At 41.4% G+C, this 17,281-nt stretch overlaps 1 protein-coding gene and 1 pseudogene across 8 annotated transcripts in view; both read left to right on the top strand.

Annotated features, from left to right (window-relative positions):
• ATXN7 (ataxin 7) overlaps window positions 1–17,281 on the top strand; it is a 121,095-nt gene that overhangs the window by 51,256 nt on the left and 52,558 nt on the right. For all 8 annotated transcript variants that reach the window (XR_002829365.1, XR_002829367.1, XR_002829366.1 and 5 more), the window contains exon 2: window positions 11,764–11,868. Coding sequence is in view for 4 of the 8 variants with exons in the window: in XM_014456114.2 (XP_014311600.2) it covers window positions 11,764–11,868 (105 nt within the window). In the remaining 4 variants the exon portion in view is untranslated. The remainder of the gene's footprint in view (window positions 1–11,763; window positions 11,869–17,281) is intronic.
• On the top strand, window positions 905–1,021 carry LOC111826124 (annotated as a pseudogene).

Genomic DNA, 17,281 nt, shown 5'->3' with positions numbered 1-17,281 from the left:
AAATCCAGTTCCCTTTAATTATTAGAGCAGAGGATATGAACTTGAAGTGTGTGTGGAGGGTGGCAATAAAATTCTATTTTATCCTTTCCCAATTGAGATGTTAAAGCTCATTAACAGCAACTTAAAACTTTTTATATCATTGATATTACTTTTGATTACCCAGAATCGAAAGTTTCTGTTTTGAATAAAGTCCAATTTCATGCAGACCAGCCTTCCAGGTCTATCAGGTTACTACTTAGAAGTCTTTCAGACACCAGTGGGGCTGAGAGATGCAGAGGAACTTTCCCAACGTCACCCTCCTAGTAAGTGATGGCATTGGGATTTGACCTCAGTCTGATCCAGAGGCCTTTCTAACATTATTTTCTTGAGAACCTACTGTGTGCCAGGCACTATGCTATTATGCAGACTGGCACTTGCCCTCAATGAGGGAGATAGCCAAAACACAAGTAATAAATAACTGAGTTAGAGAGAGTATTGTCTGGAGAGAGAGGGTCCTGCTATAAATTGGGTTGTCAGGGAAGGTCTTTCTGATGGAAAGTAAGCTGAGACCTGGAGCCAGCCAGGTGAAGCATTCTGTACAGAGGGAACAGAATTAGCAAAGGCTCAGGGGTGGGAAAGTGATTGGCATGTTGGTGTAATTGTCAAGATTAGAATTCTGGAGTAGAAAGTATGCAGAGAGAGCTGTGTCTTAAGGTTGTAGAGGCCAGGCAGGGCCTTCTAAGCATTGGTTCTCATTCTGACTACATTGGAGAACCATTAAGGGGGTTAATCACACTACGTGACATTTATGATTTAAAAGCATCACTGCTTGCGGGAGAAGGGGGCACGTATTGGAGTAAGTGGAGGGGAGCACAGCCACTATTTATATCTAAGACCAGAGAGGACAGTGATGGGAAAAATGATAAAAAATGGCTCATACCCTGAACGCGCCCGATCTCGTCTGATCTGGGAAGCTAAGCAGGGTCGGGCCTGGTTAGTACTTGGATGGGAGACCACCTGGGAATACCGGGTGCTGTAGGCTTTAAAAAAAAAAAAGGCTCACATTTACAAAGTAATTTCCACTGTTCTAAGAACTTCACATATATTCTTAGTCCTCCCAGTAACCTGGGAGGGAGGTACTATTACTTTACCCATTTGTAGAGGAGAAAAGTAAGGTTAAGGCTAATAAGTGGCAGGGATGTGAACACAGCCAGTCTGGCTCCACAGGCTGTGTGTGTCTTTAACTAGGCTCTGTTGCTTAGCAAACTAAGTTCTTCATCTGTGTCTCCCACCATCCTCGTGTCCACATTAGCAGCAATGAGGAAGGAAGCCCCATCTTTGGCTTCCTCACTCTGCCTTACCCCCCAATCCAGGGTTTCCTGAGCATGTTTGCAGGATCCTGCAGAGCATGTCTTTCTCATTCTGACATTTGCATTAGCCCTTACCTAAGTGGATCCACACTCTTGCCAGAGTGACCTTTTGTATCAGATGGCTTCCTTGCTTAAAATCTTGGCTTCTCCTGGTTTGAAGGGTAGAACTTAAACTCTGAAGCATGGGCCTGACCCTCTGTAGGGAGAGCGCCAGTAACCCTCCTCGGTACTCCCTGCCTTTCATTGCTTAAGCAGCAGTTCTCAACCTGTGGGTCACGACCCCTTTGGCGGTCGAACGACCCTTTCACAAGGGGTTGCCTAAGACCATCCTGCATATCAAATATTTACATTACGATTCATAACAGTAGCAACATTACAGTTATGAAGTAGCAACGAAAGTAATTTTATGGTTGGGTCACAACATGAGGAACTGTATTTAAAGGGCCAGAAGGTTGAGAACCACTGGAAGGGGAGGAGTGTGTAGTCAGCAATAGGAGAATGACACTACTTGAGAGTTAAACTCACATTGTAAAATAGTTGCTATTTGGTGTACAGCAGGTACTCAAGTACTTCAATGGCATTTTGTTATGACATTGATAGAATGCCCTAGGAACTTCACTTGTTTATATATTAGCCTGTGGTAAAGTTGGTTTCATTGTAATTGTTTTGCCACAGTTCCAAGAAACTATCAACAAATGAGGACTTACAGTGTATATCAATCTCCCGTGAGTTTAACTGCAGCAGACGTATTAGTGGGTGTGTATTTTGGAGTTTTTTTGCTAACACGCTCAGCACTGAGTGCTTGCTGTTTAATAACACTATGAAATATAGATCCTATTAACTGTATTTTATAGATGAAGAGAATGAAGTTCAGAGAGGTTAAATAATTTAATCACGTTCACATAGGTAGTAAGAGGAAGGATAGGGCCTTGAATCCAAGTAGTCTGACTCCAGAATTGCCTGTAGTTACTACACTGCTCATACTAGCAAAAGAGAATTTGCCAATGTGCATATTTGAAAATCAGAAGCTGAAACACAAAATTTTACCAGAAATTGCCTCCTAGAATGGGATCATGTATTTGGGGAAACATTCTCATCGTTGAACTTTTTACTCACTCAGTGGCATACCCAATTTTAGTCGAAGACCGACTATCATTAAATGACATAAAGGCACAATTACCAGGTGCACTGGTTAATAATGCAAATTTTATAATCAAAGAATACACGATAATTTCAAGAAAAACATCAAAAGTGCTTTATTCAAAGTAATGTCCATCGCTAGCTACACATTTCCCCCATCTTTCAGGTAATTTGTGGATACCGTCCCAATAGAACTTTTCTTATTTTGAGGGAAACCATTCAGAGACCCAATTTTCCACTTCTTCGTACGTTTTGAAGTGCTGCTCAGAAAGTGCATGTGCCGAAACCGGTTTGGCTCAGTGGATAGAGCGTGGGCCTGCGGACTGAAAGGTCCCAGGTTCGATTCCGGTCAAGGGCATGTACCTGGGTTGCGGGCACATCCCCAGTGGGAGGTGTGCAGGAGGCAGCTGATCGATGTTTCTCTCTCATCGATGTTTCTAACTCTCTCTATCTCTCTCCCTTCCTCTCTGTAAAAAATCAATAAAATATATTTAAAAAAAAAAAAAAGAAAGTGCATGTGCCATTGATCGGAACAAGTGGTAATCTGAAGGAGCAAGGTCTGGTGAATACAGCAGGTGGTTTAATACTTCCCAGGCAAGATCTTTTAATGTGTCTTTAACTGGTTTTGAAGTCTGTGATGGTGCATTATCATGAAGCAAAGTTACTTTGCCATGTCTTCTGGCACATTCTGGTCGTTTCACGATGAAAGCGTGGTTCAAATTGATTACTTGTTGTCGGTAGTGATCAGTATTAATGGTTTCACCTGGTTTTAGAAGCTCATAATACACCACACCTTCCTGATCCCAGAGCATTGTCTTCTTTCCGAAGCAATTTGGCCTTGCAGTCGATGTTGATGGTTGACCTGGATCAACCCATGATTTTGTGTGTTTGGGATTCTCAAAATAAACCCACTTTTCATCGCCAGTCACAATTCGATGCAAGAAAGACTTTCTTTCGTGTCGCTGAAACAACATTTTACTGATGATTTTTTGGTTTTCCATTTGTCTTTCATTCAGTTGATGTGGAAATAACAGATAACAAAACCCATTTTCCTTCCTTTAAAATCTTTCCCATTGCTTGTAAACGATCGGAAATTGTTTGCTGAACAACATTTAATCTTTCTGCAAGTTGTTTTTGAGTTTGAAATGCATCTTCATCCAATAATGCTTGTTGGTCTTCAAACTTTTTTGGTTGACCTGCACATTCTTTGTCTTTCACATCGAAATCACTTTTAAAGCGTGTAAACCAGCGTTCACAAGTATCTTGAAATGGAGCATGTTCAACATAAGCTTCCCGAAGTATCTGATAACTTTTTCTTTAAAATAAAGTAATGAATTAAAACTTCCCGCAAATGCTCTTTTTTGGCACGAAATTCGACATTTTTAAGCGTAAAAATATCTATGATGTTAACACCTTCAGCAAATTTGACATATAAAGTTTTGAAGCTTGTTGTCAATACAACAAAATAGCATACATATCAAATTGCATATATATCAACATGTGTGTAACTCCATCTATTGAAAAAAATCCGCATTATTAATCGGTACACCTGGTATAACCTTGACTCATGATGGCACTACAGGGACTTAATCGAATACTTCAGTTATTATCCATCAAATAATATTTAACACTGCTGCTTTGTATCTGTCTAGTTAGGCACTGTCACTAGAGCAGAAAATAAGACAGCGGTGGAACTTAGTCTAGTGGGAGGATACTAAGGCTCACACAGCTAGATGGATACTTACAAATAGGAGATGTTGCCATGTGGACAGGTTAGGTCAGTGCTCTGAGAGTATGTGACAGGACCCTGCCTATCAGGTCTCCAGGGAAGTCACATTGAGGCTGATACTGAATGAAGTACTATCTGGAGGAAGTGAGTTCCAGGCAGAGGGAACAGCAAACAGGACCATATTATGTTCCAGGCCCAAAACGGTGGCCAGAAGGGCCAGAAGCAGAGAACGAGTGGGGGGAGAGGCAGGTTCCAGCTGTCCAAGGCCTTGTGAGCTAGGTCAGGAATCTTCGGGGTTTTTGCCCTGTTTAGTATGGCTCAGTTGGTTGAGTGTCATCCTGTGCACTGAGAGGTCACCAGTTCCATTTCGGTCAGGGCACGTGCCCAGGTTGCGGGCTTGATCCCCAATATGGGGCATGCAGGAGGCAACTTATTGATGTTTCTCTCTCTCTTTTTCTTTTTTTCTCTCTCCCTCTCTCTTCCTCTCTCTCTCTCTCTCTCTCTCTCTCTCTCTCTCTAGAAATCAAGTAAAACATTACTTTTACCAAAAAATCTTAGTTTTTATTCTAAGAGCACCTGGAAGCTGCCAGATACCAGTCATTATTATTTCATAAACACAGGGAGAGATCACTTCTCAGGATCTGTGCTAAGTAAGGCAAGGAATCTGCTGTCAGATAGGGCTTCAGAGGTGTGTGCTTATCAATTACCATTGATAAATCATAATTCAGTGAGTGAAGGACTGTAATGGAGGTGTGAGTATATGAGTAAGGACACAGCAGAGAGATCTTTGGAGCTAGTTCTGTTGAGTCGTGGAAATTCCAGCAAGAAGGAAAAGCTTTATGTACTACGAAACTCTTCTGGCCAGTAGGAGAGATTGTGGAGAGAAGGCCAAGACTGCCTTGAAATTGGAGCAGATTGGCTCAAACTGGAGAGATGGGAGGAGCCAGCATGCTAGAGGCCTTGCTTGCAGAGTGGTGGGTCAGGGGTCCAAGCCCCACTTTGAAGCCAGCAAAGATCCTCAAAGAGAGGAATGGCATTATTGCTTTGTAGGTTAGTGGCTTTGGCAACAGAGTGGAGGAGACTGAAGATGGAAGAAACTCTGGCCCTGTGAGGTCTGTCCCAGGTATGGAGTGTATGTGGAAGCCACCAGGCCCTGAGCTCAGGACATTGGCAGTGGGCGTGGCAGGGAGGAGACGGATTCAGTTAGTATTTTGGGGAGAAAGTTGGGAATTATCTAGGCTTGTGAGCCAACAGATATGGGTTCAAATCTTATTGGCTTGTGAGCTAGAGCTCAGTGTCTGTGTGCTGTAGTTTCTTGAGCAATACAATGTGGGTGTGTCTCATAGGCTATGGTGGGGACACTGAGTGAGCTGTTCCTAGGGCCTTCTGTGGCTTTGTATGAATTAATTACCTTAATCCTTCTGTCCTGTGAAGTGCTGGGTGAATTAGGTACTGTGATCTTCACCATTTGATAAATGGAAGAGACTGAAAATTTCAAAGAGGTTATAAACTTGCCCAAGGTCACATTGTATTCAGAGTAATAGGGAGTGGCCCATACTGTTAGCCACTCTGCTTAAAATACCTGTGGCAGACAGTAGCTAATTGGGAGCGGAAAAGGTCAGCTCTTTGAAGAGATGACAGCTGAGCTGGAGACCTGATGTGTGAGAATGCACCAGGCATCTTGCGAAGAGCAAGGCAGAGCCTGGCTGCAAAGAGCTTTCTGGGCCTAAGAATGGAGAGGTCAGTGTACCTGGAGCAGAGTGAGTGAGCCAAGGAGAGAGGAATAGGGAATGAGAGAACAGAGCGGGGGCAGAAGGGAAGGGCTGTGATTTTATTCCAAGAGAACTGGGAAGCCACTGGAGACATTTTAATGGTAGTGACATGATTTGTTGGAGGACTTCAAAGAATCACTCTGGTAGCTGTGTGGAGAGAATTGTAGATCACCCGGGAGACTTCTTCCATAGTCCATTGGAAAAGTGCTGGTGACAGGCTGTCCATTGGTGGCCCAGATAATGTGAAGAAGTGACAGAAGTGTTGGAGTAGAGCTGACCACACCTGCTAGTAGCCTGGATGTGATGAAGGAAAGAGGAGTCATTCATGACATCTGGGCTTTTAGGTTGAACAGTCAGGGGGATGGATAGTGTCATTTACCCAAAGGGGGAAGCGTTTTGGAGGGTGGGGAACAGGGTAGGATGGAAAGCGAAGTTCTCTTAGACATGCTTGCTCCATTTGAGATGTATAGAAGACATTCAGATGGTACTGTTTAGTAGGCACTTGGATATGTGAGTCTAGGCAGAGCTTGGAAGCTGTCTGGGATAGAGACAGAAATGTGGGAGTCATTGGCATGTAGACGTTTGGGAGTATGGGAGAAGAGAGACCATCCAGGGTGCTGCAGAGTGAGATGCTTTACTACAACACTCAGTTTTGTTGATGGACATAGTCCTCAGCATAGGGATAACAGCTACAGAATAACTGAATGCATTCACTCCTGTTCAGGGTCCAATATCAGGAAGAGGGCCTTCGTTCTGATTGTGGAGGTTCTGCAGACAGGTGCTCATGTGTCCATGAGAGCACCTGTTATTCCTGCTTTGCTAGCCTGGGGTCTACAGAGTACATGATGGCCTCGATGTGGGTGCTGAGCCACTCACTAATTGGACTTTAGGGGTGACCTGAATCCTGAGAAAGATTCAGCGCTTACACACAATAAAATCGGTTCTTTTAAATTAGAGTCCATAGGTCAAGTACAATTTTAAAACTTTTCATTATTTTGAAGTATGTAATGGTTTAAGTTGTGTATTTAAAGTATATTTTGTAAGTTTTATTAACTTAGTTGGAACTTGTTTTTATCAACTCTTTTGTTTTCAGTAGTAAATCAAGCTTTTCCCTCCTTGCTTTTGAACAAGGTTCATATGTTAATTTGTAGATGGGCTGATTGTAATTTATGTTTTAAAAAATATTCAGAAAACAGCGCTGGCTGGGTAGCTCGGTTGGTTGGAGTGTCATCTCTATGCTTTGGGGTTGCAGGTTTGATCCCCAGTCAGGGCACATACAAGAAGCAACCAGTGAGTGCATAAGTAAGTGGAACAACAAGTCGATGTTTTACTCTCTTTTTCTCTTTCTCCTCCTTCCTTCCTCCCTTCCCCTTTCTTTCTGTCTCTAAAAATCAAACAATAAATTTTTAAAAAATATTTTTTAAAAATTAAAATATTCAGAAACAAAATTTTTGTCTCCCACAAAATTTATTTCATGTTTCTGGTTGTCACAACATTCCACATTCTGTTTCTGTTGCTAGGACCTCTGGAATGTCCTAGTGCAGAAAAAGGGTATAGAACTCATGTTTTTGTGTGTTTTTTTCCCTGTGAAGACAACATTTTATTTAAATTATTTTGTGTCTTCTAGCTTACTTCCAAATATGGATATCTGAAAGTAAAGAATTTAGAAAGCTAAAATTAAAGTTGCTTTAGATTTTCATAACTGGAGCTTGATTTCATAGGGTAGCATGGATGAGATAGAAGTACATCATATTTCTTCCACCAGGGATAGTGTGTGTGTGCATGTGTGCTCACATGGAGGCTTTTTGGGGAGATGGGCTGTGCTAGCCAGAGACTGAGAACTGAGCTGCCAGGTCGTGCAAACCCGAGTTTGCATCCTGCTTGTGCTTTCTTGCTGGGTGATATTAGACAAGTTCATGTGTTCATCAGTAAAATGGGGATTATATTATAGGATAAAACATATAAAAAGTGCTTAGCACTGGGCCTGGCAAAGTAGTCTCTCAGTAAATGCCACTGTTTTACTGTTACCGGAAAGGGGACCAGGCCCTGAGCAGGTCTGCCTAGGGCTGGCCAGTAGTGTATGGGTTTTTGACTTCGTGCAGGGAAAATTTCACAACACAAGTCCAGTGAATTTTAGAAGTCACTTATTAAAGCTGGGAACAGTGAAACAAGGAGGGACCTAGGATAACAGGAGAGGGACTAGTGGGGAAATGAGCCTAGGCTGGGCTGCTTTGGCTAAGAAGTCAGAGAAAAGGGGGCCTAGGGGACAGGTTCAGGGGCTTTGCCCAGGACAACCTGCTGCTGCCCATTGTTGCCAGCCTTTCGGGGTCCCTAGAGTTTAAGAGACACATGTCTAGTGGGGGATAAAAGGGGAAGAGAGAGGAAAGGTGTGGGCCTGCTTCTGGAAGGGAGAGCATGAGATGGGACTTCCCTTTCAAGGGGTTTTAAAGGCTAGGTGTTTAGGGGAGGTCTTAGGGAAGGATCTCGGTAGACTATTCATCAAAATCAGATTTATTCTCTTAACTTCCTCTCTCTTTGGGTGTGGTTGGCAAGTGGCACTTAATTGGATTTCTGCGATCTGTCTCCCTAAGTAGGGTGACTTAAGCTATTTTCCCTCTTTCTGGTTGGGGAGGAGAAGTGCAAACCTTTTGTTCTTAAGTGTCTTTGGTTTAGGGAAGATACTAGATGGCTGCAAACTGCTGTTTAGCTATCTGTCTCAGTTTTCCTATTCGTGTTCTGGTTTTCCAGCCTGTCTCATTGCCATTATGGTTATCATCATTACTGTCATCATCAATTGCAAATGATCTTGTTATTGAGGAACTTGAATTTCTCACAGAAGTATAGATTCCTGGTCCCTTATAGAATGACCCCCACCATCTTAGTTTTATTAGTGTTTCTGTGTCTAATACAAGGATCAAATGAGTCAAAGCAAAAACGAACAGTTTTCTACAGAGTCATCATTGTGGCCAGTTGAATTTCTATGATTGGAAAGGATTGGTAACCCTTTTTATTTTTTTAAACTTCCTTATTTATAAAAGGGGTGGGGGGGGGGGTTGGCTAGTCCCCAGAAGTATCTGGTATTTGGCAGAGAGATATATTTTAATCAGCATTGTTTGACATTGAGTGCTGTGGGAAGCCATGAAAACCAGCACATCACAGAGGCCTAAATCTAAACTGAGACCGCATGATTTAATGCTGTTTTAACTACTATTTGATTAACAAAACTGAGTTAATATCTAATGAAATTGGTGATTTTATATTTATAGACATTTCGTACTTTTTAGCTATAAATTATGAACATTGTACCATTTCTGTAATTCATATTTTCCTTTTTATTTATCCTATATCGGAGGCATTTAGTACAGGGGTATATGGAAATTAAGGTAAATTACTTTGAATTTTTATTTTTAAAAATGAAATGTCATGTCAAGAAACTATAGCCATGGAAAGTGACTTTTTACATGTTGATCATTCCATGGATATAACCTTTCTTCTTCCCCTACATGTTTTAGTTTTAATTCAGTGTGGGCATGCTTTCACGGAAAATAGCACATTGTTTGGCTCTTATTTTTCATTAAATTATTAAGCTTAGTCAAAGAAGTCAGCAGTCTATTAGACTTATGTTATCTAATAAGTTTATGCATCAAAGGTGTTCAGCCCTGACATTTCAAACTATTGAAGTTGGAATCTGGAAGGAATTTTTAGAAATCATATTTCTCTGCTCTTCAAGGGACCAAAACCAAGCCATTGCATTGTCAGAATTGAATCCCAGCTCTGGACTTAACAAAGTACTGCACCTCTCTGTGAATCAGTTTCCTCCTCTTCAGAGTGGGCTTATAATGGTATCTACCTCGGCAGTTGTGAGGACAGAATGAGATGGCAGCACATAGAAGCTGCTCGGTGCTGCTGTTGCATTGCAGGATCATGTTGGTTCCTGGTATTTTTCAGATTCATAGCCAGCAATCTCTGCAGTTGAGGGTGGTAGAAGGTGTTTAAGAAAATTTCAGCTATAGCCATGTGCTAATATTAGATTAGTAATTTTATGTTAGAGGTTATCATCACTTTACATCTCTTCAGGACATTTTCTCTAACACCACCAAGATCACCCAAGCTGGAGAAAGTGTTAAATTAAATCTATGAGAAAGAAAGCAGATGCTGATCAGCTTTTTAGATCTTTTACCCCCTTTAAACTTGGTCTATTAAAATATTTGCCTAATTGAAATGTACTGATTATCCACTCATTGCAGATATTATAAATAGTATATATAGTATAAAATACTTGTTTAAAATCATCAATTTTGAAATATTTAGAAGATTTAGATTCTGGATCTGAACTGTTAGCCCTGTTCCCTAGATTGTTGTTAATTAATTGTTCATGGTCAGTTAACCATACAGGGGTAGGCAAAAGTAGGTTTACAGTTGTGAGTACATGAAACACAGTTTATTTTATTACTATTCATTAATTATTGTATTATTTTCCATTTAAACAATTGTAAACCTACTTTTGCCATACCCTGTATATTATCAGTATTTTAAGTTACTTTCACTTCATGTATATGAAGATAATTTAATTTTACATTTGTCTTAATTAAGATTAAACTTCTTACTGTAAAAAGTCCAACTTGTATCTTATTCTGTCCTAGTAACTGAACTGAGGTTATTGTATGAAATGCTGTGTTTGTACTGAAGTTCTGTCTGCCTAGTGGCATCAGTATGTAAGCAAAAGGACTAGAGGTTGTTGTGACCTGAGAAAAGTATATACAGATAATTGTTTTTGTATTGCATACTGATAAAACCAGCAATTTTGCTCTTCAGTGAAACCTCTACTTCCTTTCTTAACTGTTTATAGAACTCAGAGACCAGTGGCTGGAATAGAAGGCAGAGTTAAACAAATAAAACCACTAGGTGGTTCAGCTTTGTGAATTGTTAAGCATTTTATACTAATGGCCCGGTGCACGAAATTTGTGCACGTTAAAAGGGAATTAATTAGAGAAAATACTTTAATATTGCTATTTGCCCTTTCTTATAATAGAAGTGTCAGATATGAAAGAAAATTAGTAAAATGTGTATGAAAATCTTCCTCCTGTCAGAGTCTGGGGCATGCCGTGGGTCCCAGAGTCAAGTCCCTGCCCACCCGTGTGCACCTCGAAATCACATGAGACCCAGACCTGGCTGGCCCCACCACCATTGGGCGAGAGCCACACCCGGCCGGCCCCACCCCTGTCAAGCCCCGCCAGGCGGGGGGTGCAGCCTCAGGTCCCCGTCAAGCCCCGCCAGGTGGGGGCCACACCCTCAGGTCCCCCCGGCCCGGCACCACACAGCCTCAGGTTGCTGATCGCTTATTATGGGAACCCCACCTCCGCTGTGGACGCAGCCATCTTGTGACTGTGTGATGGAGTGAGGGTCAATTTGAATATTACCTCTTTATTATATAGGATGGTTGCAGATTCTTTCCAATAACCCTGAATAGAGTTCATCTAAACTTCTGTATTGTACAAATGTATTTATTGTTTGCATTTCAATAGATATGTCCCTTTTACCGGATACTGATGATTTAGGGTGCATTTTATTTTAACCCTTTGTAACAGTGTTCTGTAAGCCTGATTTGATTTCTCTCTTAATAATCCTGGTGTGTCACATCAGTTACTTTTAAACTGGAGTAACATTTTCCTGGTGCACTTTATCTTCAGGCAGCTCCTTTAGAAAGTACTGCCACCCCAAATAGTTTCATAATGATCAGAGGAGTGAGTGATGCTCTCTTTTTTTTTTGCAGACATGCCAATATTTGGTCTCTGTCCAGCCCATGATGATTTCTACTTGGTGGTGTGTAACGACTGCAATCAGGTTGTCAAACCGCAGGCATTTCAATCACATTATGGTAAGTGCTTAATCATTTAAAAATCATTATTAGGAGGTAAAAGGTAAAGCAGGATTAAAAACTGAAGGCCAGCGACAGCCCAGGTAGAATATAATCCCTCCCCCTGTCAGGAGCTAGGCTTTCTGATTCATTGAATGGGTTAATGCCTGTCAGATGTTGAGTATTTTCTTGAAAGTGGTGTGCATTTTCTGTATTATATTGAAATTATACAAAAAGAAAATGTATCTTATAAAATCTCTTTTGAAATATTGCATCAGTATAGTGAAAGGTTTGTTTCCTTCTAGATCCTGAGGTTGGGAATTTAGTGGTTGGTAAAATTATAAATATATTCCCAATATGGAGACATGGCCTTTTTTTTTTTTTTTTTTTTAAGGAAATGTGAATTTGAAACTTCCAAGTTCAGTGGTTCTAAGTTGAACTTACTAAGTTGAACTACTCATGTTCTAATTTGTGAATGAGTTGAAGCGATGACATTTTCCCTATCAAAATTACATACATACTTAAATGACGCGTTGTGACATCAGATTTCATGCACCTCCCTGAGCCATCCCTGGACTTCAGTCTCCAAGCCTGTTAACTGGGTGTTTAGTCACGAAAGGATCCAAATAACGTTCTTTTGCATTGCCAGAATGCCACCTAACATGTTTAAAATAAAATTCTGATCATAAAACTTAGTTTAATACTCAGTTTGGTTCACTAAAAACTCAGAAGTATTTGAATACCCACCTCGTAGTATGATTCCTACCTCTGTGGAGTTTAAACTCTTGCTGGAGAAATAGACAAAACTAAGGAGAAACATTTTAAAATAACTGCAGGTTCTTCCTCATTTTCCTCACTCCCACAAATGCAGGCTCTAGACAGAGAATACCACAGTGGGGGTCCTTCTTTGATACTGTTTAATCAAAGCCTCTGAGAAGGTGACCCCTGGTGACCTGAGCCCTAAGTGATGAGGGAGCCACCATGTGACCACCTGGAATAAGAGCATTCAATACAGAGAGAAGAGCCATTGCACAACCTGGAAAGGCCAGTGTGGCTGCAGGGTGGTTAGTGGAAGGAAGTAGAGACTAGAAAAGTCTGGCCTTACAGGCAGGGACCCTGATCATGCACAGCTTCTATGCCAGAGTAAGAAGCAGCTTGTGGGCTATTGGATGGTTTGTGTGGGGAGTAACAGGCCCACCGCACTTACACATGTGGGAGAAGCGGGGGAGCAGGGAGAATAGTCAAAAGCAGGAGATGATAATAGACTAAGGCTTAGGTGGGCAGTAGAGCTGGGGAGACAGCAGAGCTTTGAGGTACATTTTGAAGCTAAAACCTTCAGAGCTTGCTGTCAGGACAGCAGTTGTTTAAGAGTCATACCATCATAATCAACATCCCACCATTTTCCCCCAAGGAATAGATATTTTATGTAATCGTAAGAAGGTTCTTTGAGTTTCTGCTTGTGGATGAGGCCCTGGGGTGGGCACAGAGAGTGAGTACAAAGATGAGTAAGATATTGTCTTCCTGCTTAAGGCTCTCAGAGGCTAGTATTGGAGAAGCAATTAGTCAGTTGGCAAGTATTTTGGAGTTAGGATTTTGAAGCCTGGATTTAAATTTAAATCCAGTAGACTGTTTTTAAACTTGCAAGAACTATAGGCTAGTTCTTTGCTTTGAACAAGTCTTCCAACCTTGGCTTCCTTTGTTATAATGTGGGAATGGTAATAGCAACCTCATAGGTTCCCTGTGAGGATTAAATGAAACAGCATGTGTAAAACTCTTCATACAATGCCTGACACATAATAGGTCAGAGAGAAATAAAGGTACAGCTGTATGTGTATACAGGAAGGTGTGTGTCTGAAGTCATAAAACAGTCCACGGTGTTAAGAATAGGAAGAGCACAGATTGCTTCTTGTTGAGTAACTCACAGAAGGCTTCTTAGAGAAAAGAGCCTTACAGCAGGCTATTCTGAAGAGTAAAATGGATTCTTTTTCCCACATGCAATTTCCCTTCTCAGTTTTTAGACATATAATACCTGTTCATTGTGGAAAATGCAGAAAGTACTTTTTAAAAAATCACCTATAATCCCCTAAAATGGGAAGTATCATGGTGGGGATAGACAGTGCTGCTACTTAGAGCGGCACGATTTGTGCACTGAACAGCCATATTTGGTGGCCCCTGGTTGGCACCTGGGGTGATATGAGCAAGTGCAGAAGCAGGAAATTCCAGGCTGTCTAGAATGTACTATATGGAGTCTCCATTGGCTGGAGCTGATGTACCCATATGTGCAAGATCTCTGTGCAAAGGCAGCTGGGACTAGCACAGACAGCCTCAGTGCCCATCAGACACCTCCGGCCTTGATGTGCTAGGGGAGTCTTGTTGCAGGTTTTTTAGCACCAGAGTGATGCAATTTAGTGGTCCTTCGGGATTAAGGGCAGAGTGGATTGGGAGTGAGGTGGGAAAGAGGGGAGTGTGAAAACTGCAGTTCAGATCAAGGCCCACTTAAAGGTGTATGTAGCCTCTTCCAGGACATCCTTAGGCAAAAAGGGGACTTTTTTGGTCCCGTCTTCCAGAAACACTTCACACAGTTGTTACAGCACATTTTATGGAGATGATTTTCTTTATTTTCCTCTGTCTCTCTTAGAACATCAATGTATAGCAGGGTGCGGGAATAGGGAGGGTCTTAAAATCATATTTCTACCCTTTTTCTCTACCAGTACCTAGTACACACAATGTCTTCTAATAAGATACTTTTGAATGACAAAGGAATTGTGTTAACTTCAAATGTGTAAATGAGCAGATGTGAATTCGAGATTCACATACTCAAATGCCTTCTGTGGCTACTCAGGAGATGTGATTGATAAAGCCACTGGGTAGAGCACTTTGGTCCCTCTAGTGGCAAGGAAAATATTAAAGTTGTAGAAGAGAAGAATCCTTGGCAGAAAGATGATGACCAAGTGCAGAATCCAGCTGGGATATGTGGAAGGAATTCCATATTTGAGGCAGCAGCCAAGGAAAAGGCTGATGGAATAAGCAGGAGGTTTGGAGATGGCTAGGTGTGAGGGGTTGGGGACAACTGCAGGAGTGGAGGGAGGCACCATGTGGTGTCCCTGGAGTGGCTTGGGAGTGCCACCTCCTCACCTGGAGGGAAGGAGAGGTGGGCATGCTCCCAGAACCAAGAACCTATTCCCAAGGCTGCCAGTGTCTCTTTGTCTTGGGGGACAGTGGTTATAACAGGAAAAAGTAATTTGGAAACCCATTCTTTTTTTCATTGTAATTTCATTCTTACTTGTTTGCTTCCCAAAATTAACACCAGAAAAAGGTTTTCAAATTCAGAATCTTTTCCGGTGGCCATGGCAGTCCATTTTTACAAGTTAGGAAGAACCCATACCTGCCAAGGGAGGGATTCTACTTTCTTATCTTTTGATGACAATGTGTGGGCAGTTTTCTGTGAATTCATGTATTGCTGATATTTATCTGTGACTTTTATGAACAAATGAGCAGTTGCTTCAAAATCCAACAGGCAGTAACTTTAAAACTGCTGCTGCCAGCACAGGGAAGGAAGCTACCATTCAGCGAGACTTGTAAACCAATTGATGTTGGTGGTAATGTTCTGAATTGGTGAGCAGCTTATTATCCAGAGTAGTAAGAGGCCACAACTTTTTTGCTAGCTAAGCTGCCTTTTTGGGAGTTAACAGTTAACCGGGATTTCCATGTGAGCAATGATGGTGAGTGAGGTAGTGTCATTTTGGCACATCCAGTTTCACATAGTCTGATTGTTGAGTCAGACTGACACAGGTCCGCACTCAGAGATTTGAGTCTAGCAAGGATGGCATGACAGGAGGCCCTGTTTTCTTAAACTGGTTTTTAACTGTTTGTATTATATGCTGGAAATGGCACATTGTCTCTAAAACTTTTAGTGTGGAGGAGGGCTGAGATGGTGAAATTCCTAGGGCCAGAAACACCTAAGTTGGGAATCTCAGCAAATCAGTTAGTGATAAATGTGTTGGGCCTAAATTGGCTACTGAATAGCACAAAATGTGTAGTCCTATTTACATACATTTACTATGAGTCTGAATAGGTAGGACCAACTGATGACTTGTGGGTGCCTCTGAGGTTGAAAGAGTTTCCCAGGTGATTCTGATAAGCTCCAAGTGCTCTGTGTCTGCTGCTTCTCTTTGAGTTTGCTTATGAAGAATACCTCAATCTCTCTCAACCTCTCTTATGCAGACATGGGGTGATCTTTATCTGGGTGAAATAAGTGAGTGGTGTTAATTCAGCTCAGACAGGTGCCATAATTAGAATCTCTGTAATTAATTGAAACTCAGCTCGAATATCAGCCATTGAAGTATTTTGCCTCATATTAGTCAGGCTGACCCACTGATTCACCTTTTGGCTCAGCCCTGAGTCCCAAAGCAAGACCTCTGAAATCACAGGTGCCTCTGCCACCTTTTCTCAATTTTAATCCATTGGGTTCCATCTTTATGATTTATTTACTTAATTCCACTTAATATTTTTCTTTGATGATTAAATTCTTTGATGCTCTTGCTAGTGCCAGCTCAGAGCCCTAGGCCTGCTCTCTTTGTTGAAATCCACGTGCTAGTGTGATGTTATCAGAAGAATTGAAAGAAATTTGGAAACTTTTCACTTGCAACTTAATGTTATTAAAGTTGGGGAGTGATAGCTACTCAATATTTTGGGAAACACCAGCTTTTGGATTTGGTTTCCTCTTCTGTTCAGGGAGCTCTCCACTGAGGGCGAACCTTAGCTCTAGCAAATGCCACACCTAGGAAGCAGAATCCTGGAATCTCATGTTGATCTGCAAAAGGAATATAGATAAACACCCCTTACCATTTTTCTATTGATTTTATGCATTGAGCCCCTACCAGTTGCTGTCAGTGGCATTGTAATCTGGCCTCAGTGTAAAACATCTGCCCCACTCTCAGACTTCTGCTCACAGGGAGGGATGTCATAAATGTGGCTTTTCCATAATGTTGTGAAAGTAGCACTCGCAGAAACACTGCTGCGATGTTATAGTTTTCTCCACTTGCATAAGTTCTATTTACCTAAAATGTCCTTTTTATCAGAGGATGAGTAAATAGAAATTGCTTGTACTTTTAAAGCTAATTAATGGGTTTCAAAGAACAGTAGCATAAGAGCAAACTGAGTCTTACTCTGTGAGATCCAGTGGGCTGGTTCTGGCAAAATGCTGATTCCTCCTGTTGACACTTCACACAGTTGAGCAGTGACTGCCATCCTGGAGTTAAGCTAACCTACATCACAAAGCAGAGGCTGTACTGTTTAATGCATAATGACCTCCATTTTTGCCATCTGATTGATTACATGGAGTAACAGCTTTAGATATTTTGAATGAGTTATTTTATTTGGCTATTTAGTAACTTTGTTTTGGGATAAAGAAAAATGTTTCTTTTTTTTTTTC

This window comes from Myotis lucifugus, unplaced genomic scaffold, assembly GCF_000147115.1.
Source record: "Myotis lucifugus unplaced genomic scaffold, Myoluc2.0 scaffold_55, whole genome shotgun sequence".
Lineage (NCBI taxonomy): Eukaryota > Metazoa > Chordata > Mammalia > Chiroptera > Vespertilionidae > Myotis > Myotis lucifugus.
Note: the sequence above shows the minus strand (reverse complement) of the source record. Positions and strands in the feature narration are given on the sequence as shown.